The sequence below is a fragment of the Lepisma saccharinum genome, chromosome 25 (genome assembly GCF_977018435.1).
Source record: "Lepisma saccharinum chromosome 25, izLepSacc3.1, whole genome shotgun sequence".
Classification (NCBI taxonomy): Eukaryota; Metazoa; Arthropoda; class Insecta; order Zygentoma; family Lepismatidae; genus Lepisma; species Lepisma saccharinum.
This window is the reverse complement of record NC_139253.1, coordinates 9006972-9033208: the sequence shown is the minus strand read 5'-3', so window position 1 is coordinate 9033208 and position 26237 is coordinate 9006972. Positions and strand designations below refer to the sequence as shown.

General features: G+C 37.8%; 1 protein-coding gene across 4 annotated transcripts in view; it reads left to right on the top strand.

The window, feature by feature from the left end:
* LOC145978860 (uncharacterized) overlaps positions 1–26237 on the top strand; it is a 57234-nt gene that overhangs the window by 10790 nt on the left and 20207 nt on the right. For 3 of the 4 annotated variants that reach the window (XM_083111747.1, XM_083111745.1, XM_083111746.1), the window contains exons 5-9: positions 3711–3852; positions 8457–8528; positions 9524–9565; positions 12647–13183; positions 17821–24728. In XM_083111747.1, coding sequence (XP_082967873.1) covers positions 3711–3852; positions 8457–8528; positions 9524–9565; positions 12647–13183; positions 17821–23663 — 6636 coding nt within the window. In that variant the 3' untranslated portion in view covers positions 23664–24728. The remainder of the gene's footprint in view (positions 1–3710; positions 3853–8456; positions 8529–9523; positions 9566–12646; positions 13184–17820; positions 24729–26237) is intronic. The other variant, XM_083111748.1, reaches the window with a different exon arrangement.

Here is a 26237-nt window from a genome sequence, read left to right as displayed (position 1 = left end):
TTCACACACACAAGTAGAGTTTTTCAAAGAAATTTTCATTTGTAGATTATTGTATTTAATGTCACTTATATGTCTGGTAGTTCAAATCTGATAATATTTTATTTTTATCACATTGGTTTTAGAAGTGACAGCCATGTTGCTATTTTGTGTGGACCTTCAGTATACAGTCAAACCCCGATTTTACGTTTCCCAGAGGCCTGGAAATAAAAAACTTAAAATGCAGGAAAGCATAAGGGAGGGGTGAAACTCAAGTGTCTGTAAAAAAGGACTACACAATCGACTTTTTAGGGGTATATTGTATCAAAAATTATTTAACAATGGGAAAGAAGTATGATAATGAATTTCTAAGGGAAAAAAGCAAGACTGACTGTAAAAGTCAATGGCAGATTAAGGGGACCCACTTTCGAGGGTAGGGACGGTGGATGACTGCTTCTAACTGCCACCTATTGGGTTCAGTTTATGCATCTGATTGTGTGAGATCTCTGTTTACTCTGTAAATTGGTAATTAGTTGCTATTTTTAAAAGTCCCTTGTAATTGAAAAGGGGGGGGGGGGGTGATCATTTAAGCTGGGTGCCAAGCATATTTATATACTGTAATCAAAGTGTCCTGAAAACGTGCAGAATGACTCAGATTCCACTTTGAGCTGCATATGTATCCAGTCCCGATCAGCCCAACAGCATGAAGTGAACAAAACAAGCGTTGTCAAACTTACGCATAGACATAGGGGTTTCGTATACTTTTTATAGTAGTCAGTCCTCACTTTGCCATCTTTTCCTGCCTTTGACGTTCTTTTTTTTTTTTTTTAGAAATACTGGCCAGAGGGAGGGGGTCCTTTGGGCACGCCACTGGTTGTTATTTACATCCATGTTAATCAACGATTTATTATTGGATTTAGAAGTCTTGCAGAGGACAAACACCCCTTCCATCAATAGTTTCCCCTTAAATAACGTGGTTCCTTTCCTTTTTTTTTTTTTTTTTTCAGACATCATTTAATATTACGTGATTTATTTTCAGCACGTGAATCGTTCTGATAATAAGCGGTGATTATATCATTCTTAGCATCATGTGTATTTCCTTCCTGCATTTGTTCAAGGTGTTTATCAGATGGAAGAACGAGAAGGAAGAAAATAGGTTGTCTTTTTTTAAAAAAAAAACTCCTCGCTTTGTATCTGGTGCTGGTGTTTCCTAATCGTCAAAGCAAAACAAGCTTCCCAGGCAACATTCAAAACAATGCTGTATGCACTTTGCACCATGCCGTGACGTGCATATATATATATATATAGGCGGATGTGGGAGATGATGTGATCAGCACCATGCACTGGCTGCTTTTACCCCACATATTCCTTGATTTTACCAATTTCAAGGTGATGTGATCAGCACCATGCTTGGGCAGCCCCCTTGTTATTTGGGACCAAATACACATTTAGATGTGCACTAAATTTGGCTGCTCTCAGAAAATATTGCCGCACCTCTTGTTTATTCATTCATTTTTCCTGGCCCCATCACTTTACAACATATGAGTTATGCAGTATGCATAGAGAAAACATTATCTGCCTCACGTAGAAGAATCATTTATCCCAACTTCGCCCCCCTCCCTCACCCACAATTGATTTGACACGAATATTTTTCAGTCGGTGAGTAAAATATTGCCCTATCTACCCATAGCTTGTGGATTTTCAGCTCCATTCTGATAACCAAATGTTATAGCGTCCGTGCAAAAACTTCAGATTAAAAATAATCGAACTAGATCCAATCATATTTTCATATTTCCTTAGGAATGAAATCAAATTTCCATTAAAGAAAAAGTGCTGTTGTTATCTGGTATGGCAAATCAATTTTTTCCATTTTTAAAGCAAACAAGAAGAAAGGAAAAGTTTTTACGAACAATTCCCCCCTCTTTTTTTTGTTCCTGTCCACTAGGAAGGATTCTGTAAATGTGTGGGCAAAGAAGCGAATGGTGATAGTCCGGTTGTCAATTCCAATTGCATTTTTGTGGAGGGGAAGGGCGAACAAAGACACTTCAGTCACACACACATTGTGCCCAAATTCTACGGAAGTCATCATTTAGAGAGCATCGGTAGTAATTCATTTAACAAGAGAAGGCATGCATTTTTGACTCAAATAGTACTTAAGGAAGAGATTTACAGGAATTATTATAATAGCATGAATTGTACTCCAAAATACACTGATTAGGAGATTTTTGTTGCATGTGTCTAGTTTTTACTGTTTCAGTTATTGGTGATTGTATGTATGTCTACAAATACAAATTTAATTATGCCATAATGAAAAAATGGCTGTCAATAGAAGTAAAATTTTATCAGTTCAAACTATAGGTAAGTGAAATCGTGCACAAAAAATGAAAATAGTTAGTTGACCAGTTAATTCAAATTTGAATCACTTCTTGTGGAATAACCCATGCACTTTTTTGTAGTTAGATGCAAACTTATTCAGATGCATTCATGCATTGTAGAGTGATTGAAGTCACCCTGTAGAATATTTAAATGCCAGTTTCATTGTGTAGAATATGGCTACCTTATATATATTTTTTTCTATAGGAGTTATAATTACACAGTGTCACAAGTGGTATGTTGTTTTTCCTCACCCAGTGTGTTCATTGTTGACCATTGCTTTGCAACTTGTTCTTGTGCAAGAGTAGTTGAAGAATGAGTACACACATATATCCGAACATAAAACCAAGAATTGCATAATTGGTTGCCTGTTTTTGTGAACCTAGGAGTGTTGTGAACGTCCAGGAAGAAGGTGGCCATTTAGAACACACTGCAACCATTACTGTAAACATTGTGACAGTGTCTGTGTTATTTATGTGCTATTATGTTCTATGGTGCAACTTGAGTTGGGCAACTTTCCAATTGCACACAGCATTTGCTTCTGATTGAAATCTAATTTCCAAGTCTGCTGATGCAGATGGTGATGCTCTTTTCCACCTTCTGCCAGCCAGAGACCTGCAGAATGTTCTTTTATTGTTTCCTTCTTGTCACTTGGCAAGAAAATTGGGATGAGGTAACTGGGGACAAGCTTTACACTAACAAACCCACCATTGGTGCATGTTATTCCTTATACCATCCCTCATTTTGGTCATTTTAACTCTGCTTCATATTGCTTAGCAAATGTTTTTAGTTTTTGAACTGACCTTGTACACTATTTCTGAGCACGTTTTTAGTATCCTTAAGTTTTTAATGTATTGTGTATATCATGTCGAGGTCCCAACCTTGCTCCTTTCACCCCTTTTTTAACCTGAAGGTGAGGGTTTTTAGAGTCCCGCACCTTGTCTGTGAGATCTAAAGCATCATACTTTGGACTCCGGCTACGGAGTCTGTCCAGGTTCGAGTTTCCTTGGGGAAGCGTAATAACTTTTCTTCTGAGATTTCGGCCTGTGTATGGGACCGGTGGCTACCCATCATCGTGAGGTAATTGGGAAGCTACTAACGAGTAGCATAGCCCAGTCACGGAAACCTACAATGACTGGATTCATCGTGCTGACAACACGTGACCCTGAAAGTGGTTGGATGATCTTCCACTCTGACAGGTGGGAATGAGGCTGGCAGTCCGTAGGTAGACCCTGGCCCTTACAAATAATTATAAGGGTTGTAGAGGATCTTTCCTCTTATACTTTGAAGGATGCACAATGTCTATACATACAGACACACCCAAAAATTTTAACTCATTCATTCATATTTCTATTTTGTAGGATGCTTCAGAGCGTAAAAATGTAGTGACAGTGCCCTCTTGTGTTGATTTCGTAGAGGAAAGGAAAGTGCCCACACTATCAGCTTGGAAGAAGACTTTCTCCTCCCTTTTGAAAAGAAGAGCATCAGCTTTGGAGACGGAAGGTATGTTGGTGTGATGGATCAATGACAACCAGACAACCAGTTTCTTAGTTTTCTTAGTAATACAGCTTCCACCTTATTGAAGCTAAGAAAATATTTATCCTTCATGCAATTTTGACTGTTCGTCATCATCAGTATTATGATTATTATATTGGGACTTTGCTTTTATTATTTATTACATTCTTTTTTTAAAGATGATAATCACCAAGGAATGGATTTGTATGTAAATACGTATTTATGTATACAGCTAAAATCAGTTATATTTTGTATTATCTTGCAGATCATAGCATGTAGACTCAAAATATTCAGTTTTTATTTTCCATATTTTTATAAATATTAGGTTTTGGCTCATATTTTACATATTTTAGTTATTTTTACATATTATTTACATATTTTAGTTATTTTTACATATTATTTACATATTTTAGTTATTTTTACATATTATTTACATATTTTAGTTATTTTTACATATTATTTCCATATTTAAGAACATTTCTCAACATATTGTTGAACTGCCTATTTGGCATTAACGGGATATAGAGGTAAAGATAGAGACACTCGCTTTAATTTCTGACCCAATATTTATTACGACACCCAGACTACAGCACCTTGAATAACGTAGTGTGGAAAACTGCACTGTTCTGGGCTCTCTGGCTGGTTCCAATATGGTACCGCTAGAGGTGCTGGTGTCGGTACAGCTGCATGGCATTCGTAAAGGTAAAAAAAAGGTAAAGTGTTCCCCTGTGCATAGCACCACGCCATGAAGGCGTATAGGGGGTGTGGGGGTAATGCCCCACACTTTCTTGATCCGGTCGTGAGTGGGGGTGATGTGATCAGCATCACACCCCTGACCGCCTTTACCCCCCAGGGTTTCCCCCAGGTGCATGGCATTCGTCTGCTTATAATGGAAGTAAATGGAGTTTTTGCTGCAACATCCGATTCTTTTACATGAAGCATTTCTATGAATGTGATAATTGCTATGATATTTGGTACAGTGGTCGTGAAGATGTTAACGAACATTCTAGACAGTTGACCATGTCCTGTTATCATTATACTTTCATTAATAATACGGGAGAAAAAATACGCGTGGAATGCTCTTGGTAACTAAATTTTTGTGTATGAATTAGGTTCATTATTATTATTATCATCATCATTATTTCTTTTAAAGATATACACACTGAAGCATTTGTATTTCTTATATTTACTGTCTCTTTTCTTCCTCTTTAAACTAATCGCGGTGATGATGATAGTGATGATTGCATGAAATGACAAGGGGGGAAACCCACAAAACTTCCTTAGTACTATCGACATGAGTATAAGGATACTAACTTTCAGACCAATGGGACAAGCGACACGGGATGTTCATACTGATATGACTAGTGACACAGACACTTCCAGACTGTAAAATAGCATTCATTGCGCATGAGGGTTCAAACAGCAAACAACACGTTCATATGGCGTATTTGCATGGTACTTGTTAAAGGAAGGATGCTCAGACTGAAGTGACGCACCACAGAGGAAGTTCCCAACTAAATGACAAGGGACATGGTCCCTATCATGGTATCAGTCTATTAGCAAGCGTTTGCTGCTAATTGTGTGAAGAACAGATCTAGGCGACACGATAAACTGAACTTTACAACAACAGATGTAGGCGACACAAAGCCACATGTGTTGCTTTGTCGCTCAAACTGGGCCATTTCCTCAATAGCTTGCAACATGATGCCATGGTTTGTTGTTCGCACATGCATGATGCAATTAGGGAGATTGCGCACCACAGCGACAAGTGGCACGTGACACTTATCGCTTGAGGATTTCACCAACCGAATGCTGGCCTGTGCTGCCCGTCATGCCGCTACGATGTGAAATGTTGCTCTTGATTGGCTCGTTTCCAAGCGACATGTGTCCCATGTCTCTTTGGTATGAAAGGTGCCTTGGACTGAAGGACCCGTGTCGCTTTGGTATGAAATCACCGTATTGTTTGTCGCATGTCGCTTTGGTCTAAAATCTCCTTGAGGAAATGGTGCAGTCAGAGCTTGTGTCCCTACGGTTCAAAATCTCTGCATTGGTTGATTACCGTCTGCTCGCTTCCAGGCGACACTTGTGGTTTGTTGGCTCTGTATGAAATATCTCTCAGGATACTATTTATATTCTAATAACAAAGAAAAATAAACTCTAGTACACAATCCAATACCTGACGTCCGGAATCACATTGCGATGTTTCTTCTTGTGTTACGCATGCTATTTATTTATTAATTTTATTTTACTTTTCTTTCCAAATTAATGCCATTTCGTGACTGCAAATCACTCCACAAATATAACTGCTTCCATCAATTCACATACCGCCTTTCAAGACAAACAAATCTACACAATATATTCCAAAAACTAACTAAGCCGCATTACTTTCATAAGAAAATTAGCTGCCGTACTGATCGCACTGCCATCTATGTTGTTATCCGTCTCGGGAACCAGTTTCTTTTGCACAATATGTTATTCAAGTCACTGTACCCAGACCATATGGACCCAAACATGGACAGGAAGAAGACCACTCTCACCTACCTAATGCAATCTCTCTCCTTCCTGGTACCTCCTCACTTCCAGCATGCCACTCTCTCTCCCTGTCACCACCTTCTCCCAACGATCCCCAAAGGCAACTCCCCCGCTCAGCCACGACTTCCTCCCGGCCAATGTCTCTCACTTTCATTACTCAGCAATCAGATTGCCTGATTGGAAGTCGCACCTGCATTCCTATTTCAAGGTCTCTTTCTCTGTCCACAATATACTCCATATTCACGCAATAATTACATGTCCTCTGCAACCAAAAGAGTTGGGTGAATTTCTTGCAAATAACTGACAAATTTGAAATCCATTACTACTTGCGATATTGATTTAGTCAATATAAATCCATTTTAAGAGACAACAGAAGGAATTTCATGTTTGAACACTCACAACCCAATTTTGTTATTCATTGTTTTGGAAACAAAATGAAAATACATTTTGTGTTGTTTTACAATTAATGTCAATATAAGCATGCTGTATTTTATGTAGCTCGTGCAGTGTTTTATATTATTACAAAGGTATTTTTTTACAATTTTAACTCTATATTTAGCACATTTTTACTACATATAAATCCGTTCCAAGTTAAGTACCAAGCTGTGGATAAAGAAATTGCAAGTTATGTTAAACATGACCTATTTTTTAGTTCTCATGATAAGTACAGAAATACTACATCTTTAATTCCCTTAACATGAATAAGTACAGAACTTGTGACAAATAACATTTTTGCACTTCTCCAATTGTTTTTAATTTTTCATGTATTTTTTCCACATCTCTCTCTGTGGTGGTTCAGTTGGTAGGCCATCCGGGTGATACGAGTATCTCGGTGGAAATTTTTCTGACTGCTCTGGGACTCACCCAGCCTCTTGATGCCAATTTTTGTGGATGAAGGCAGCTTGAGGGTGGTGCTGGTCATAGCACCTTCCACATTACCTGTGTGACTTCACGGCATTCTCCAATGCACAGGGAATAGCTTTTGTCATAAATAGAAAACCACATTTATTTCCAATTTCTCTACCTGCAAGGATGTATTTAGAGGGGAGGTAAAGGGGGTCCAGACTATCCCCCTGAAAAACTTACCTGGTACTAAAATTAAATAATCAATAATTGAGGGCTATTTATTTCCACTGAACTTACACAAAGGCAAGGATTGGATTCATATTGTACAGCTTTGAAATGACAGTACTTAAGAAGATTTGTGCACTGCATTACTGCTTTTGATAATGTGCATAAAATATTAATGAAGAACTTTACTTTTCATCATCTGCACCTAACATCCCTTTTTGTCATTTAACAAATATTTGATTTTTATATTTTTTGACATTAATTTCCTTGCCAGGACAGTTGTTTTTATACAAATTTTAGTAGTCTTACTTACTTACACCAAAACTAGATAATATATATGTTCTGTTATATCTGTCTTCTTTTACCATCCTTTTACATATTCATTTCATGTAATAATAACAATACATATATTAATATATATTAATTTAAATATTCTAATTATTATTATGAATATAATATATATATTATATTAATGTATTAATTATAAACATTTATATTATTATTGTTATTTTTAAGGCACTCTGGTTCAGACCCCTCCCAAAATATATTTCTAGATACATTCATGTCTGCCTTGTAGTGCTTGTGCTGAAATTTATCTGCAAGGATTTAATATTACTTCCATCACTAGTTCACCAGTTATCTGTAAAAATACTAATTTAAAGTAAGTCTTGAAGCTTTCGTGGTGACGAACGATGAAAAGATTTTCTCGGGCTATCGACCAGGTGATCTTGGAATCCTTTCCAGAATTAACCTGGTCAATAGCCTGAGAGAGAATCTTTTCTACAATACTAATTTAGTTAGCATAGCTTCCTTCTGGAGTGTGGAGATCACTGAACACCATGTACATTTTTTTTTTTTAAACTTTAGTGCAGTTTTTAATTTTATACAATGAAAGGCAATGTCGGACACGTTGGAGTTAGGTTCGTGCATTTTCTTACGTGCAATTCATTTTGTATTATTTTCACTCATGTTTGTGTACCTATTCACAGATGGAATTGGCAGCAAAGACGAAGACAGTGATTATGATGCCCTGGAAAACAAATACCGAAAGAAGTTCGATGGTTAGTATTCGTACTTCATTACTAAACAGTCAATCACAGCATAAGTCTTATTGTGCAATGCGATTCTTTACCTTTTAGACTGAGGATTTCTCTGCAAATGCATGTTTCTGCTGAAAATGCATATTTCAAATGTGTTGTTTACCATTTTAGGGTAATCCTGTTTGTTGACTGCTTTAGTTGTTATTTCATCTCCAAGTCCAGTGTGACTTAAGAAAGTGTTCTCTGGGTTGAAGTGTATGAAAGGAGAGTGATGGTGGTCATTAAGGGCATTTGAAAAAGTGAATGATAAAGAAAGGGTAAGGTGAGAATATATTGTGAAGCGGTAGTCATTTCCATCTTGCAGGACCTCCCGATGGTGCAGTGGTAGCATTGTGGCCTTGTAATGAAGGGGTCCCGGGTTCGATACCCGGTGGAGGCACATAGTGGTTCGAATCCCACTTTAAACTGTAGGTCCAGTCCCAATTAGCCTTACTGTGCATAAAGTGGACTTGTGGATGAGTCTGATGTTGATGACTGCCAACACTGTCCTGCTTTCTCCTTTTACTTTGATCTCTGAGTTTTCTGAAAGTGGCAGAAAAGCAAAGTAAAATAAACCAAATCAATCAATCTTTTTACATGATTTTGTATCCATTTTCACATTTTTAATGTCTTGAAAGTTTCTATATGTTGTGGTGGAAACAGTTAAAATTTCTTTCTTTCCTTTCATACAACTTGGAGAGGAAGTAAAATGTTCCAAGTTTAACATGGTAAAAAGATGAAAAACTAGACATGACATGCCTCATTGTCATGTGCCATGTTTCAAATTTGTGATTGAGTGTGGTAACATGAACTATTGTGTACTTGTTGCTTTTAGTCTATTAAAAGCATTGTGCAAATTATTCACATGTAGCAGTTAGTTAAATCTGTTTTTAAAATTCATGTTTCTAATGTGATTGTATCATTTATGTTTTTTAATGTTGATTCTAACCAGTTATTTCTTATATTTTGTCTGCCAGAAAATGCTCAGAAGAAACCAATCTTTATAGGAAAATTATCAGGTTTGTAAAATAATTTAATTATTGTCCTTATTTTTCTTCGTACTTTATGACTTACTTTTGCATACAAAAATCTGCAATGATGAAAGCTGTATGTTTTTGGCATCATGGTTGTTCAACATTATTAAAGGGTTTCTGCTAGTATTTATGTATCATTAGGGACCATAAGTTTTCCCAGTTGCACAATACCACTGAAAACTTTAATGTTGCGAAAAGAGTGCTTATAAATTACCACTAAACACATTTTTAAGCATATGAAATCAAGAAATAATGTAAATTAGGTCTTTTACTTGATTTTTAGTTCAGCATATGTAGCAGAAAAAATATAGCCTTGCATTCTTGTGGTCATGTCATATTTTTGTACAATACCATTTTATTTTTTTTGTTATTTTGATTTTCTCTCAATATGGTGTTCAGAATACTTGAAAACTATCAATTATTCATACGCAAGTCTATTTCCCTTCTTAGAAACCTTACATTTGATGGGTTACAACAAAAAAGTGCTTGTATTTCTAATTTCAAATTCTTCTAGCTACCTGTCCTTTTTCAATGAAGGAACAAAGTGTCACATGTTTCTTATTGAATATTATGGAAGTAATATAATATTTCCCAGTTACAGGTTGATTAATTGGAGATTTCTATCACTCAAGTTTTGTGCAGAGTACAAAACACTAAGAATAAGTATAGATTGAAAACTTATAATTTTAATGGCTTTGTTAAATACAATTTTTGGGGAAAATGATACCAAAGAGTGAGGAAAAGAGCACCAACTTTTGGAAATATACAAATACATATGAGTCACTATGTACACTACAGATCCCTAAAATTAAAATGTTTGTTCCCATTATTTACACAAACTATCCATACATGACAGGTTTTTCAATCAGATTTGATGATGTCTGAATAATACGATAATGGGTATACGGTGTACGCTTTTAGAAGGAACATGAGTTCAGCCAATACGCAGCCAGTGCTACTGCGCTGTTGCCAAAGTAACTGCTAGCGCAAGGGAAGGACAGAAGATTCGCGTTGTGTCCATTATTTTGATAATGCATGCACAGTATATATGAGTACAGGTATAGTGAATATTTCTACACGGGATTATAATATCATATCACTGTAGCATTTACGAGAAACCCATACCTGTAAGAAGTTTGAAGGTATTTATTGTAGAGGAACTGCCAGGTCATCATCACCGCTCTCGTCGTCTTCCTCGGTCTCCGTGTCACTGATTTCACTCATTTCCGAGACTCTCCTGGAGGTTCATGATTAGATTTTGCACCCTTGGTGCCTGTACTACTGGTGCTAGGTTTTGAGAGTGACATTATTTAAATAAAAATAACACATGGAACACACACTATTGCACGAAAGGGCTGTATTTAATCTTTTCACAAACTGTTCTTTGTGGCGCACAAATGAACGATAAGCGAATAATTTTACATCAGCCTTGCTACGAAAACGCTGAACTCAAACTGACCCAGAATTTCAATGTTCGAGAACGCTCAGAACAATGAAGGGTCATTGTTTATATTGAGACGAATTTAACACCCACAGTTTTCTCTATCAGACACAACAACTCAGCTGCGTCAATACAGTGGCAACGAAAAAAACAGGCGGAAGGAAATGAAAGGTGATGTTTCCCTTGTTTCTTCAAGGAACGATAACTCCGGCTGTAGGCGACGGAAATTCATGGGACTTGGACAGTCAGGTTCAAAATGTCTTTCTCCATCTTATGATGAACCTTAAAGTGGCGAGTTTTATGAAAACTTCTTGCGCGCAAGAAAAATACAGAACACGGCTTTTAACTTCAGCGCCGCAGTCTCCTAACTGTACAACGTTGCACTTCTGCCATTGGCTGATCGTTACGCACACCCTCTGCGTGGCCCCGCCCGATATCGCTTCTAAAAGTGTGCATCGTATAGTTCCATTGCATATGAGATGCATTGCAACAGTGGATGTTTTAAAACAATATCCAATCGATGTGTGTATCTAAAGGCAAAATTGGATTTTTAATGTAATAAATAATGGTAGCATTCTTGATTAAATGTATTGACATTTTTCATTTGCCAAGCACAAAGGCTAATTATAATTCTATTTGAAGCAGATACTCAGGTTTTATAAATATGGAGAAACTAGTACTCACTCTTATCCGTGAAGCTGTTTTTTCTTCTTTTTCGATTAATTTCAGTGGCCACTGCCACCATCCTCATTGGAACTTGGTGTACTGTTGCTTGGCGTGCGTCTTTTGTTTGTAGTTCTCTGGCTGCTGCTAGGTGCGCTGTTTTTAACTGTGTGTCTGGGTTTGTGTCATCTGCTATTTCCGGGCGATAATTGTTGTAGTAGGGGAATTCAAGTGTGGTGCGCTTGCCCACTATCGATGTTTAACTCGTGCGGGAAGTGCATTATGGCGTGCGTTTCCTTGATTTTGGAGTCTACGAGCATGTGGACAGTGTGTTTGACTTGAACCTTTTGAATTTTATGGCTATTGTATTTGATATGTTTAGCAAGACCAGTAGTGGGTTGGGCTTTTTTCGCATCTGCTAGGTGCTGTTGGATTCTTTCATTGACAGATCTGATGGACCTGCCGATGTAATGAGCCTTGAATTCACACTCTGCATCGTATACACCTGGGTTATGAAGGGGGGAGAGGAAGTACCGTTTGTGTTTGTTCAGTTTATCAGCTATTTTTAAATTGGGTTTGTGCGCTACTTTAATGCCATATGGGAGAAGGGCTTTGGATATGCGGTTGGAAGTGGTGGGATGGTAGGGGAAGGCAAACCATTTATATTGGCTGCTGGAGGTTGATTGTGGCTGGGTTGCTTGCGGATGGGTTGATTGTGGTTGGTTAGGGTGTCTGACCTGTATTTCTGACCAGGTTTTATGTTGTAAATATAATTTTTGTAAGCAAGTATGTATTTTAGTTTACTGTAGTAGTTTGAGTTATTGCTTTAAGTCCACTTTTTTGCACAGATAGGCTAATATCTGCAGTAATGTGGGACTCTCTGGTCACATATGATTTTCTGTTACATTCAGTCAGTTTTGTGGTAGTGCACTCCATTTGATGTAATTTTCTTTTATTCTCAGGAAGTGCAGGGAGAGCTTTGAAGCAAACCATAAAGAGTGGAAGTGCGGCCAAAACATCAGTAAAGTTGAATGATATTCCAATACCCACCGTACCACCTCAACCACCAGGGCAGGATGGGGCTTGTGGTACCCCAATCCACAAACCCCCACCTGTTATGTCTGTGTCAAACGTCCCAATACCCACGTTACCTCCAATGAATGTACCTCCTCCCATTTTACCTCTGAAAAATCAGCCCCCGTCATCAATTCATCAAATTCCTGCCACGTTACCTACGAATCTGCCTGTTCCATCGCCATTCACAGTGCCGCCACCACCTCCACATGTACCAATGCTTTCTGCGAACTTGGCTACCGTTGTTCCCCCATACCCTCCCCCTCCACCTGCTAGTGTAAACTCCCCAACAGTGCAGGATCCCTCGCAGCTGCATTCCCTACTTGTTCACCCTCCTCCACCCCCACCAGCCCAAGTGGATTTCTCTGCTGATCTTGTTAAGTCATTCCAAGATCGCATGAGGCAATGGAAGAAGCCATCACGTGGTAAGTCTAGGGTTCTATCCACACATTTTAAAGCATATGATTGGACCATCTATTCAGCAGGTGTATCAATGCTATTGGCGGGCCAAGGAATTGACAATTTCTTTTAAATATTGCAATAATTACATATTAGAGAAATCACTCTCAAATCTGGTGTTGGCTCAGCAGTACAACTGTTGTTTCTTGTTCCCTGCAAAACATTTTAATTGAATGCTTTATCTTGGAATATGTTATTAGATCATATCACAGTGGTAGCTATTGGGGAGGGAGGGTCCTGTTTCCCAGGGACTAGGACAAAGACAATTGCAGCACCCTGTGAAAGTATGCACACTATATTAATTTAATAATATGAAATAGATCTAAAAATTTCCTGGTCTGCTATGCAAACTTTTATGTAAGAATTACATCAAGTTTTTACTTATTGTATATAGTTTGTTCTTGATATAATGTAATATGCAAGTTAACTATAGTGATGACAAAAAGTTTTATATAGGTCTGCTTTAAACAGCAAGAAATGTGAAAATCAGGAAATCTACATTTGGTGTGTGTGAATAAAAAAAATATGAAGGTTTGTACATAGTGGATGTTCAACACGAAAAACATTCAGATTGTCCAAAATTCAAATTAATAAAAATATGTATCATCAAAGATGATTTCAAGGGTAATAGACCTGTTTGAATTACCAAGTAGTTCGAATTATCCAAGACAAAGAGACCATTGGTCTAATCTACATTGCAATATTCTCAGTATTGATTTATGTTTTTGTTAATACTTTGTTTTGTTGTTCTGTTATATTTAAAGCACATGCATCATTTTTCAATGTTATTTCACTAATTGCATTAACGATTCTCGGTATACCATAATAATTGTACTTGATATAATGCAGGGCCTCCTTGATGGTACAGTTGTAACATCATCATCATCTTGTCATGACGGGGTGGTGGGCATGGGCATATATATAGCTCACCTAAGGGGGGGTTCAACTTTTGGTTCAATTAGGGTTCCTATATTTCATAAGTGAAAATCCGGGACACTACTGACCGGTAGCTTGTTAGGGAGTGGGTGGGGGGGGGGGGGGTGGCTGGACCCGATAAAGTTGTATGTATGTACGTACAACATAATTGTCATTTACATCACACATTGTGTGGGAACTTTATTTGAAAACTGCGGACTGAACAGATAGGCACCCAAGCACTGACTCTTTATAGTAAGCCGGTTACTATACAATGGAAGAGAATCGTAACTGAAATTCAGCACTGCTAGCAGACGGCGGCGCCATCATGAAGTCAAAGATGTTTGCAGTACAGTCTGTATCTCGTTAACTCTTGTATTTTGGAGAGGGAGTGGTTCAATGTGTGTGGCCACGGTGGCTCAGTCGGTAACACGTCTGACTACCATGCTAAAGGTACCAGGTTCGATCCACGGTCGGTTCAAATCCGGGAACTTTTCTAACATTGGAAGCGACCCCGGTGCCCACCCAGCATCGAATGACATGGGTACCTGGGGGAAACCCTTGGGGGTAAAGGTGGTCAGGGGCATGATGCTGATCACATCACCCCCACTCACGACCGGATCAAGAAAGTGGGGCGTTACCCCCACACCCCCTATACACCTGCATGCCGTGGTGCTAAGCACAGGGGAGCACTTTACCTTTTTTTTTTAGTGGTTCAATGTAGAGTTAGATTGTTTTGTAAAATGAGAATTTACATCCACGCATTTAAATATAAAAAAGTTCAGGAAAATATAGTCTTAATCATTACTTCTTTCCCACCTGATTCCAAGACATCTGTGCATCCCGAAGATACTATTCAGAGCACCGGGACAAATGATACCATTCCGAGACTGTCCCTGAAAATCCGGGATGTATAGCGTCCCTAGGTATGATCTGGCTATCAAAATCCAGTCTGCCACCATATGAAAGGTCACACATTTTTTAAATTAAGTCTATCGACAAACTTCTAACTTTTCTACATAAAATGAGCAGAAAATGCTTTTGAAAGAGCTAATCCCAGCTTCTCTTTAAAAATTAATTACAATGTTAGAATTAGTCTTTTCCTCCTTGCTACAAAATTGAAAATAACATCATCATCAGTGCTATTTTAATATTCGTATGTATGTACACTTAACAGTGCAGGGTCCATTAGTCGAGGATCTCCTGTTGAATTGGGAGGACATTATTTCAACCTCCTTAATGTTAAACACATACTCTCAGGTGTTGAAGATGAAACTGCCAGTGTAGCTAAGATCAATAATTTGTGCATATTTGAGTACAAGAGCTTGTCACAATTTTCTACTGCCTACAATGCAGACCCTGGACATGTCTTTTCAATTACTGTTTGCCACATTTTTCATTCAGATTTGAAAATGTAAAAAATGTCAACCAGGCCATCGAACATTTTGACACACTGTTCCAATGAATGAGGAATAGGCAATTCATATTAGAATAAGTTGTTGGGGTTTTTCAATGTGTTGGCTGTGTTCATAGAAACTAGAGTTCATATCTACTACAAAATGGTCCAAAAATGGACAACAGTAAAGTTTCTTCTATTAGTGTATACGATTTCACAAGTCACCCTGCTGAGTTTTGATACTTTTCTGTCCATCTTGTGTCAAACAACTTGAGAACGTTACAGAACTTCCCTAGCTGCACTGGAAAAAATGCACTGCATGTTTTACAACCAAATTACTTTGAGAAGATTGATTGATTTATTTGCATTATTTTACTTCGCTTTTTGTGCCACTTTTGGCTAACTTCCGAAGAACGGGATGAGTGATGACATGATGAAATTGATGAATGGACATCCACAAACGCCCATGCCCATTCTGGGTTTCAAACCCGGGACCTACGATGTGCTAACCACAGGGGGGCTGCTCCTTTGAGAAGACTCGAGGGAAAAAATTATAGTCTAACTGATTTGCCAGTCTCAATATTGCAGAAATTTCACAGAAATGGGCAATAGCCAGGGATAAAATATGTGCTGAACAATGTAAACACAATGCTTTTGGACACTTCTCTGAAATTATCTATCTATCTTAATTCTAATTCTACCACCCATTACATCAGCACCATCAATATCTTCACCAACTATTACTCTTTCTAAATCCACACCCACTCAACCCAGAGAGAGTAGAAGTACTAATAGCTGAAGCTAACCCAGATGCAGTTACAATCTCCAATAGGGGACAAGTTTTCCATTCCGATCTAGAGTTTGGAAAATGGTTTATCAACTTTCGGGATTATCAAACAGTTGAGAAATTTCAAATTATCAAAAAATTAGAACCTGAAGAATACTTAAATCTTGAATTGAAATAAAGTATATCGGGAACTTATAATGAAATTATAATGTTCATGCTGTAAGTTCACAAGCAGCTGCTTCGGGCAGAAATTACATGTGGCATTATAGAATTTGTGAAATGTCAAGCGTTTTCTGAGTATTTTCCAGAGAAATTCCGAAACTATCAGGAAATTTCAGACATTTGCTTTGCAGTTCCATCTGGTGTGTGGAATTAATTCTATACGCTTGTAATTTATGAGAACAAAATAAGTCTGAAGAAATTTTTAAGAACAAGTCTCTGCGCATAGCGAATAGAACAGGTAATCTGTAATTTTACTGAACCAAAGGAGGGGGTTTGGATCTGTTGAGTCCCCTCCCCTTAAATATGCTCATGGTGGTGGGTTAGATACCTGGTGCAGGCCCATAGCAGTTTGAATTTCACTTTAAACTGTAGGTCCAGTCCCGATTAGCCTAACTGTGCAAAAAATAAACTTGAAATTAAGACTCAAGTTGATATGTTACATTGTGATGCCAAAGTGCATTTGGAACTTTTTCTCACAGAACAATTGTTCTTAGTAAGTGATCAAGCTTACTATAAGAGACAATTGTTTTTATTGTAGAGGAGCGTGCACACTTGACAAAAAGTACTGCCACATTTGCTATGAATTCCTTGTGGAACGAGGTTTGCTGTTTCTGCAATGGAAAGGGGAGGGGTTGCTAAAGATCTGTTTTTGCTCCAGGCATTGAAAGCTCTAGCTATGACTATGCATTATAAAAATTTATGACATATAAGTAACAATAGGAGTTGATACAAGTTAAGATGTTGGAGGAAATATTAGGTGAATAGTTTTTGGTAATAATTGAATTATTCTGTAAAATTTGTTTCAATTAATGAGACAATGTTCACACAAGGGAAGACTCGGACCTGGGAGATACTGAAGTTTTCACTTGCGTCATTGTGACTCTCGGCTTGATCATGATCCACAATCTTTGAACTACTGTTGATCAATGTGTTCTATACTCCATCCCAAGAGTCTGTGGAGCAACATTGTGCATAACAGCAGAGAAGGGAAGAAAGTGAGTGGGTATAGCAAGGCAGTATGCTTCTGCAAAAGGCTGGTAGCTGCAGTCACATTGTGCCCACCAAGTAACTCCTCTTCTTGCATGTTCATTGGTTGAGTCCTCTTAAGTCACTACTTGCACAGAGGACTTTTCGTTTGCTTGCTGCACAGACTCCTGGGACAGCATGTAGCTTTGTGAGAAACCTCTTATCATGGTAGTGTATATGTTCATCATGAAATAACTTACCTTAGTGAAATGCCTTTTAGTAAGTGAGTATTAATTTCATTGTCTTGTATTTTGCAGAGCCATACATTGTACAAGAGGGCAATAGGATGGGAAAGAAGAAGTTGAACGATGCAATTCAAGCTAAGTGTCTAGAAAAACTGCATTCGATTAAAGAAGTGCACCCAGCACAGAAATTGTTGAATATTCAATTGAAACCACCGGCTGATCCACCATCACAAGAATCGGATGATGCACAAAAGTTATTTAAGTTTACAGCATATACAAATCCTGAGCCAGAGAAGGAAAGATCACCTTCCCCCAAACCTATGGACAAAACAGAACTCTTTAGTTTCCCCTTGGCACCTCAGTCGAAGCAATCAGAAAACAGAGGTGATTCAAAAGGGAAAGCTCTTTCATCAGGTAGAAAGTTGGAAAATTTTCACTTTCATATCAACACGCTAAAAAAATTCAAACATGATCCATCAAAAACTGACCCTAAAACAGTGTTAAAGCCAACCAGAAAGCATACAGTGTTTTCCCTAAAGAATCATCCTGTTGTTGGTGAAATAGGTGCGGAGTGTTCGAAAACTAAGGCTGCCGTTTCCAAGGATCGTAATGAAGATTCACAAGAAGCAGAGATGGAAAGTGTTCGAAACCGGAAAAGAGGATTTGAGAGTTCACCACTCTTAAAGGAACAGCAGCAGAAGTCTTCGACAAAAGCAACTGTATCAGAGGAAAAGCACCGAAAATCTCCAGAAAAGAAGTCTGATGATGGTGGAAAGGATGATAGCGATACCTCTTCTCAGCCATCTAAGAAAAGAGCAAGGAAACGGAAGAGACAGAAAAAGAAACAAGCAAGTGGTTCAGCAGAAGATAAAGGGAAGAGTGATGCATGCAAAGAGACATTACCAACAACAGTACCATCTGCTCCTGTTCAAGGTAATCAAATCCAAGCACCAGAAAACCCTCCAGCTGAAAAACAAAGTGTGGCACCTAATGAGAAAACTTTTGACAAGGGTGGTTCATCAGTGCAAGAAGTACATCCAATACCAGTTTTAATGCAAAGGGAAATTGTACCAATCACAATGCAATCCGCAACCTTGAAACAAGATCAAGAAAAGTCTAAAAAATCACCAGTTCAAGAAAAGCATGTGCAGCCACGACAACACATTCCATCTATAAAAGCTCCAAAAAGTAGTTCCACGGTGAAAGAAAAGGATAAAGAAAATTATACTAGATCAGTACAAGGCAATCAACGGAAAGTTTTACCACAAGTAACACAAAAGACAAATTTGCATGCAGAATCGAGAGAACAGGCTCAGATGAGTTCTGTGAAGTCAACAGCCCAAAAAGAGGATAAGTTCAAAACAAAGAGACATGAATCACAACCAGAAGTATCAGCCAAAATTCCTAAAAGAGATGTTGAAGTGAGGCAAATCAGCAGAACAGGATTAAATGAATTGATTCAGAAAAATTGTTTGGCAGTTCTTCAGGAATTAAAATTACAGCATCCCAATCAAAAGTTGCTTCAGTTTAAGTTAAAGGATCAGTTGTCATCTTTATATCAAGAGGTTAGCAAGCCGCAAATTCAGTCTTTCAACTTTGCATCAGATAGCTTTAACTGCTCAGCTCTCGCATTTGAAGCATTACTTAAAGAGGTACAAGATATGAACTTTGATTGGAAGAAGAAAACTGAAGTGAACACAGTTACTCGGGTACATAAAGACAAAGAAAATACACCAGAAACACCTCAAGAAAAGTCAAACGTGCATGAAGAAAAGTCTAAAACACCTGAAGAAGAATCCAAGACACATGAAGAAAAATCCCAAACAAATGAAGAAAAATCCAAAACACATGAAGAAAAATCCAAGACACCTGAAGAAAAATCCAAAACACATGAAGAAAAATCTAAAACAGTTGTAGCAAGGAAGAGTGACCAATCATCAAGGACAAGTTCCAAGAATAAACTTGATAAACAGCAAGAGAAGGAAACTTGCAAACCAGAAAAATCCAAGAACAGGAATGTCTCGAATGCACCTTCATTCAGATATGACAGTGAGAGCACTGGTTCACAAACACGAGTGAACTTTTCTCTGGGTGGCCATCCTGGGTTATTACATTCAGACTTGACTAAACAATTGAAACTTTTTACATTTTATAATGGTAGCAAGGTAAACAGCGACTCCAAATTTTCCCTACAATCCCATCCAGGGTTATCTGTTGGCAGCACCGAAAACTTGAAAAGTACTTTCAAATTTTCTCTTCAGAAAAGTTACATAGCATCAAATATTAATTTGTTGAAAAACACAAAGTGTACTCTCTATGTCAATATTGAGAAACAAAATGCAGAGGAGGTACAAGATCAGGACATTCTGCAAGAGCCAGCAAAGGAATCAAAAGATTTTTCAGACGCGTGGCAGCGAGCCGTGTCTCGGCATGCCAAGAACTTCAATTTAAAAGGTCATCGTGGCATGTTGCTCAATAATGCCCCTTTTAAATTCTCCCTTGATCAACAAACTAGCATAGTGGAAAACAGACAATTGGAATTAGCAATGAAGGGCAATAACTCTAAAGAGGTTGAGATATTGGGTTTTGATAATACAAATGAAATTAAGCCATCTGTTGGAATCCAGGAACAGAAAGAAACTCTTCAAGTAGTAAGTGCAAACGAGTCACCAATAAAGGAATTCAGTTTTGTTAATGAATATAAGAGTTCAGTGGTGGAGGTAAAATCAGCTTTAGTTGGAGATGCTGAAACTGTTTGTGTTTCACGGAAGGAAGAAGTAACTATGGTCCGAGGAGAAGATCCAGAGTTATCAACTGAAAAGATGGGAAGCAAACCAGCTGAAGAAGGTGAGGAAAATGGGACGACTGAAAGAATTGTCCAGGAGAAGCAGCTATTCGATAAAGAAGAACCAACTGAAAATGAAGTTTCTAAACGGCTTGCATTGGACAAGGTACACAATTTGAACCAAGAGACAGCCACTGAAAATATTTATCGTGAGCAACAACCATCAAAACAGCCTGACAATCTACAGAAACCTGAAAATGATACCAAGGATGCAGTTTCTGAAAATGTATGTACAGAACTTGAGAAAACAACTGACATAGATGATTCAAAGACAGAGACATTGCAAGAGATGGGAAAGCATAGCACTGAAGGTTCCCCACAGTTAGTGATCGTTCAATCATCAGTGGCTACTGCCACTGCAAGTTCCAAGGAAAAACTTGAGGAGGAAAGAGGAGAAAATACATTAGAATGTGACAACCAATCACAGTTATTAATATCGAATGCAGATGGAGGGAAGAAAACTTCAACTGAAATCCCCAATGAGAATCTATTGAAAAATTCACAACAAAAAGGTGAAGTAAAGCAAACAGCAAGCGAAAGCACAAACAAGACAGAGGTTTGTGGTACACAGAGTGAAGTCTCCAAAGAATCATCCATGCTTGAACAAGCTCAGCCTCAGTCAAAGACACTGGATGCACAAGACCATGATAAAAAGAGACCTGATGCCAAAGTCTCGGAAGAACATTTGCCATCCAGTGAGATGAATCACAAAGAATGTAAAAAAAGTGAAAACATGAAAGAATGCTCATCTGCCACAGACACGCAGGAACAGTTGGGAGGCCAAGATAATAAAATTCAATCAGATTTGTTACAAAACGGCAAGCAAGAGGGAAACACAAACAATTCTACAGTGCAGCATAAAGTAGCAGAAGGGCCAAGTATACAAAGCCATACAGGTGAAGTGATATGTCTTGAGTTAGAAAGAATGCAATCTGATGGTGATACAGCAACACAGCAACCACCCTCAAATGAACAAGTAAATAGAATTGAATTATCTGTTGAAACTGATATTAGTAATAATAATGGACATAAAGATGGAGTCTCAAATACGCAGAAAGAAGTGTCAAAACAAGATAATTCTGAGCAGTCTGAAAATTTGCAGGATAGTGAAGATGTAACGAAGCTAAAAAAGAGTTTTTTTAAGAAACAGGAAGGAGAAAATGAATATCTTGAGCAGAAAATTACCATTGAGTCAGAGACAACAACACAGGAAGCTGAAAGACAAGATCTGTTAGTTGCAGAGCAACAGAGTACGTTAGAAGAATATGAAGATGGTGAAAAGAAAATTGTGGAGAATGTAGTGATAGAAAAGGAGAATCAAAAAGAGTCTGATCATGTTCCAGAAGTAGACGAAAAGATGCAGAATGAGGAGCAGAAGATTAAAGGTGATGATGTTCCATCTGAAGTACATGCATTGCCAGAAGAAATTTCAGAAATGTCAAACCAGTCAGGGTCTAAACAGAAAGAGGAAGTTGCCCAGCAAAAATCAGAAGTACAAGAATCAGATTTGGATACAAATCCTAAATCAAACTCCATGCAGAATATTGATGAAGAATGCACAGAAGATACAGAAGAAAAATCTTGTTATGTTCAGACAGTTATATCAGAAGAAACGGCAGAAGTGTCGCAACTGGTTTCCAAACAGATGGTGTCTGATATAAGTCTGCAAGAGAGACAGAAGTTGGTTAAGCATAGTGAAACTGAAGTATTTGATAAACAGTCATCAGCAGAGGAACAAATGAGAGTAGAACCAGATATGCTGAAGAAATCTAAAGAAATTGCAGAGGCTGAAGTAAGAAGTGAGGAATCAACACAAAAGTTGCATACAGATAAACAAAAGTCAGAAATATTAACAAAACCTGATGAAGATCAAGTCAAGGCTTTAAACTTGGATGGAAGTACAGGGCCTGAGAAAAAGTCCATTGAGTCTTCAGAATTAGGGGAAGGAGAAGTTGCTGAAGAGAGTACGGAGAACAACAATGAAAGTGTAGAGTGTTTTTCAGACAAAGCCAAAAGTGAGAATGGGGAGAATAAAGAAGAAACATTTCCTGGTGATCAGTTGACAGTGCAAAAGACAAATGCGGAAAAGGAAGAGGATTCTCCAACTGAATCTGTGGTACCTTCTTCCATAGAAGAGGAAGATGTAGCTGAAAGAACCGTATCAAAGGATGAAAGATATGAAGGGGTGGACACCGCAACTCCTACAGAAGTATCTGAGCAACATGTCTCACCAGAAAAAGAACCGACAGCAGACAAAGAAATAACAAGAGACATGAAGCATACTCTCACAAATGCAGCCATAACTGCAAATGATCAGTCAATTGACCAAAGTTCTCCAGTGAAAATAGATAATGTCCAGCAAAACGAAGAAGGAGGAAAAAAGATGCCAGAGGAATTGGAAGACAATTTACAAATAAACACTGAAGTCGAAAACTCTAATGATGGTGAAAATAATATACAGCCTGTGACAGGAGCCTTACTACAGTCTGAAGCCTTACAAAAAGAGGCACAGTGTGTTTCCACCAATTCAGTGACATCACAAACACGTGAAACTAAAGTGGTATTGTGTCAGAGTGAAGGAAATGATGAAACATCTTGGAACAGAAAGGAAGAGAGTGAAAGTGATCCGGCTGAAGAGAAAACAAAACAAGGTAACTTGTCAGATAAAACAAGTGAAATGAGAGGGTGTGTTATATTGGAGGGGATGAACTGTGTAAAACACCCAGCGGAGGAAAGTGTGGTGAGTGAAATAGTTAATCCTATTGAAGTGACAACTGTAGACACCAAAGGAGAAGAAATTGAAGATAGTTGTAAAGAAACCAGTGCCCAACATCTGAACAAAGAAGCAGTAGGATCTCAAGGAACAGCTTCAAATAATGATGCTGAAAAGAAGAAGACTGGTGAAATTAAACCTGGGGTTAACGTAGAGGAAGGAATGATAGGTGACAAGTCTGATGCTTGCAGAATTGAAGGTTCATCTGACAAATTACTTGATTCTATAGAGATATTTGAAGTGTCTAGTGCTAGTGCTGATGAATCTAGTCCTGAGATAGATGATGAAGAATTGTGATTGAATAATACTACATATGAAGCATATATTTAGTGAGAAAATATTACAATATGTGGTGAATAATAACAATACTGTACAGAAGTAAATTTGTTTAGGACCGATAAGGAGGGATAGTGCAAACCGAACACTAGTGCCAATTTTTCACTGTGATATGTGTCTTGATTTCCAAGTAGTTAGTAAATATTTATTTTTATATATTAACCATAACGAACTAAATTTGGAAATTAATTAGATGAGGACTTGGTAAGATCTACTGGAATTTCAATAAAAGAAAATGTGTGAACATTTCTTAGAAGAACAAGTGTTGATCTGATTAATTTGAAGACCAGGTAAGTAGTTAAAATAGGTGTGATACTGAACAGTGAATAAAATCAAAATGATTTCAGTAGATACTAGAACTGTATTCCAAGTTCCTGTTTCTTGCCACTTTTTTCATAATGGATGTTCTCCATTTTGCTTTCTTTTAACTTATTGTTGTACCTTTTCTTCAAATTTCTCCTTCATTTTCTATTTTTGAACCTGTTTATACACTGTAAATGCTTTCAGGCATGTGACTTGAAAATTATTTTTTCTTTACTGTATGGAAAATGACTTGTTTTGTACTTAACTGCAACTGACTTGCAGTTAGTATTATTGTTTTCTTATTCTATTGTGCAATTTCGATTGAACTGCTGAGTGAAATGGAATTAATTATTAAATACTATTGTTTGTAATATTGAGACTGATTCTGTGGACATAGTGTTTTACTGACTTTGAATAAGAAAGAAAATATGCACTGTGTGGTGAGTGAAGTAGTTAATCCTATTGAAGTGACGACTGTAGACAGCAAAGGAGAAGAAATTGAAGACAGTTGTATGTGTGATATAGTGATATAGTGTTTCTAAGAAAGAAAATATGCACTGTTGTTGGATGTGTGATAAAAATTTCAAAGAGAGATTTTGAAACCACTGAATTAACTACTGCACCAGAAAATCTGTTCCTCTTCAATCCTTTCAATCCTGTGTGTCTGGAAGGTTCATCATCCCAGAGAAGATGTTTTGTGCTGCAGACTGACAACATGTCATGGTAAGCATCATTTCTTTGCTAAGGAACTTGCTTTAATGTTAATGTTTAAAGAAAGGCAATTATTACATCAATTTTTAGATTACAAGTCAGAGTAATAGGAGCCGTGTGAAAGAAGTAAGAGTATTTTTCACATGCACACATTTGTGTTTTTACTATCACCCACTGATGCAATATAGACTAGCGGCTGATAAGATTGCTCATAATGTCACTTATAATTCCAGTAATGTTTGTAATGTACTTCAGCCAACCATTTTTGTTTTTACAACATAAAGTATGGGGTGTAAGGGGTGATCTTCTGATAAGGCACCCAAGAGCCAACCTCACTTCCACATAGTACTTCCTGATAACTGCTTCTTGCAGGCTAACAAGGCTCTGGCACCTGGACCCATGGTCACGATAATCCTCTGTGGAGCCATGTTGTCCTTTGTGCTGAGTGCCCTTTTGCAGCCTCGGCTTTTAACCTGAGTAAGGAGATTTTAGTCCTCGAAGATAATGTAGTTTTAGTTCTTGTTAAGTAATGAACGAATGAATTAGTATTAATTTAATTTAGTAAGGACATTTTATTTTCTTGTTAGGGGCCTGTCCTCAATTTAGTTTTTGTTAAGGGGCTTATCCCTGTATTGTGTGATGGGCAAAACTAGCAGCTTATACTTAAATGGATTCTGTGACTAAATGACAGTTGATTTAATATCCTGATTATCTTGTAGATTAGGCACACACAGGAGATGTACTATGTAGAAATTTTCAGCAAAAAATGCAGGCTCGACCAGGACTCGAACCCGGGTCTCTGGCATACCGTACCATTGCTCTAACCACTGAGCTACAGGGCCAGCCTGGCCTCGCCTGATTTTTTGCTGCAAATTTCTACCTGATTATCTTGTATGGAAAATTAGAAACCTTGACAAATTCTACTGAGTACCTTTAAATTGTAATATTCAATGCATTGGTATTGGTGGAAATCTCAAAGGGTATTGCCATCAGGATTGGCACCAGCATGGCTCTGATTTAGTTAGAATGTTAAATGTGTATGAAATACCTGGGAGTGTTAGGCCCAGTTCTGTATTAAATCTTAATAAACACCATGGTTAAAATTCCTTGGCTGAACTTGCAAAAGAGCCAAGATGTATCGCTGCCCTCCCACTGGACAAGAATCATTGCCTTGTTTGTTAATGTTTAAAGGGGTTATTCTGTAGAGTTCACAGATGCATGAAACATGTTAAAGTGTTGATGAAAATAGTACTCATGTTGAAGATTGCACAACACTGTTTGCATAGAGAAAAATGGACTGTTACTGTTTTTTATGTTAATTTAACGGTATTTCATGATGTACCCTGGAAAATATCTTTAAACATGCCTTATGGATTCCTTTTACCTTGTGACTTATTTGGAACATCAAGAATCTGACATATTGCAATTGCTCACTGCTGCTGGACATGCCATCACCTCCACAACTGTACTGTACTCCATCAAAGCAGCTCTGTTACAGATGTCATCAAGGGAACACTAATA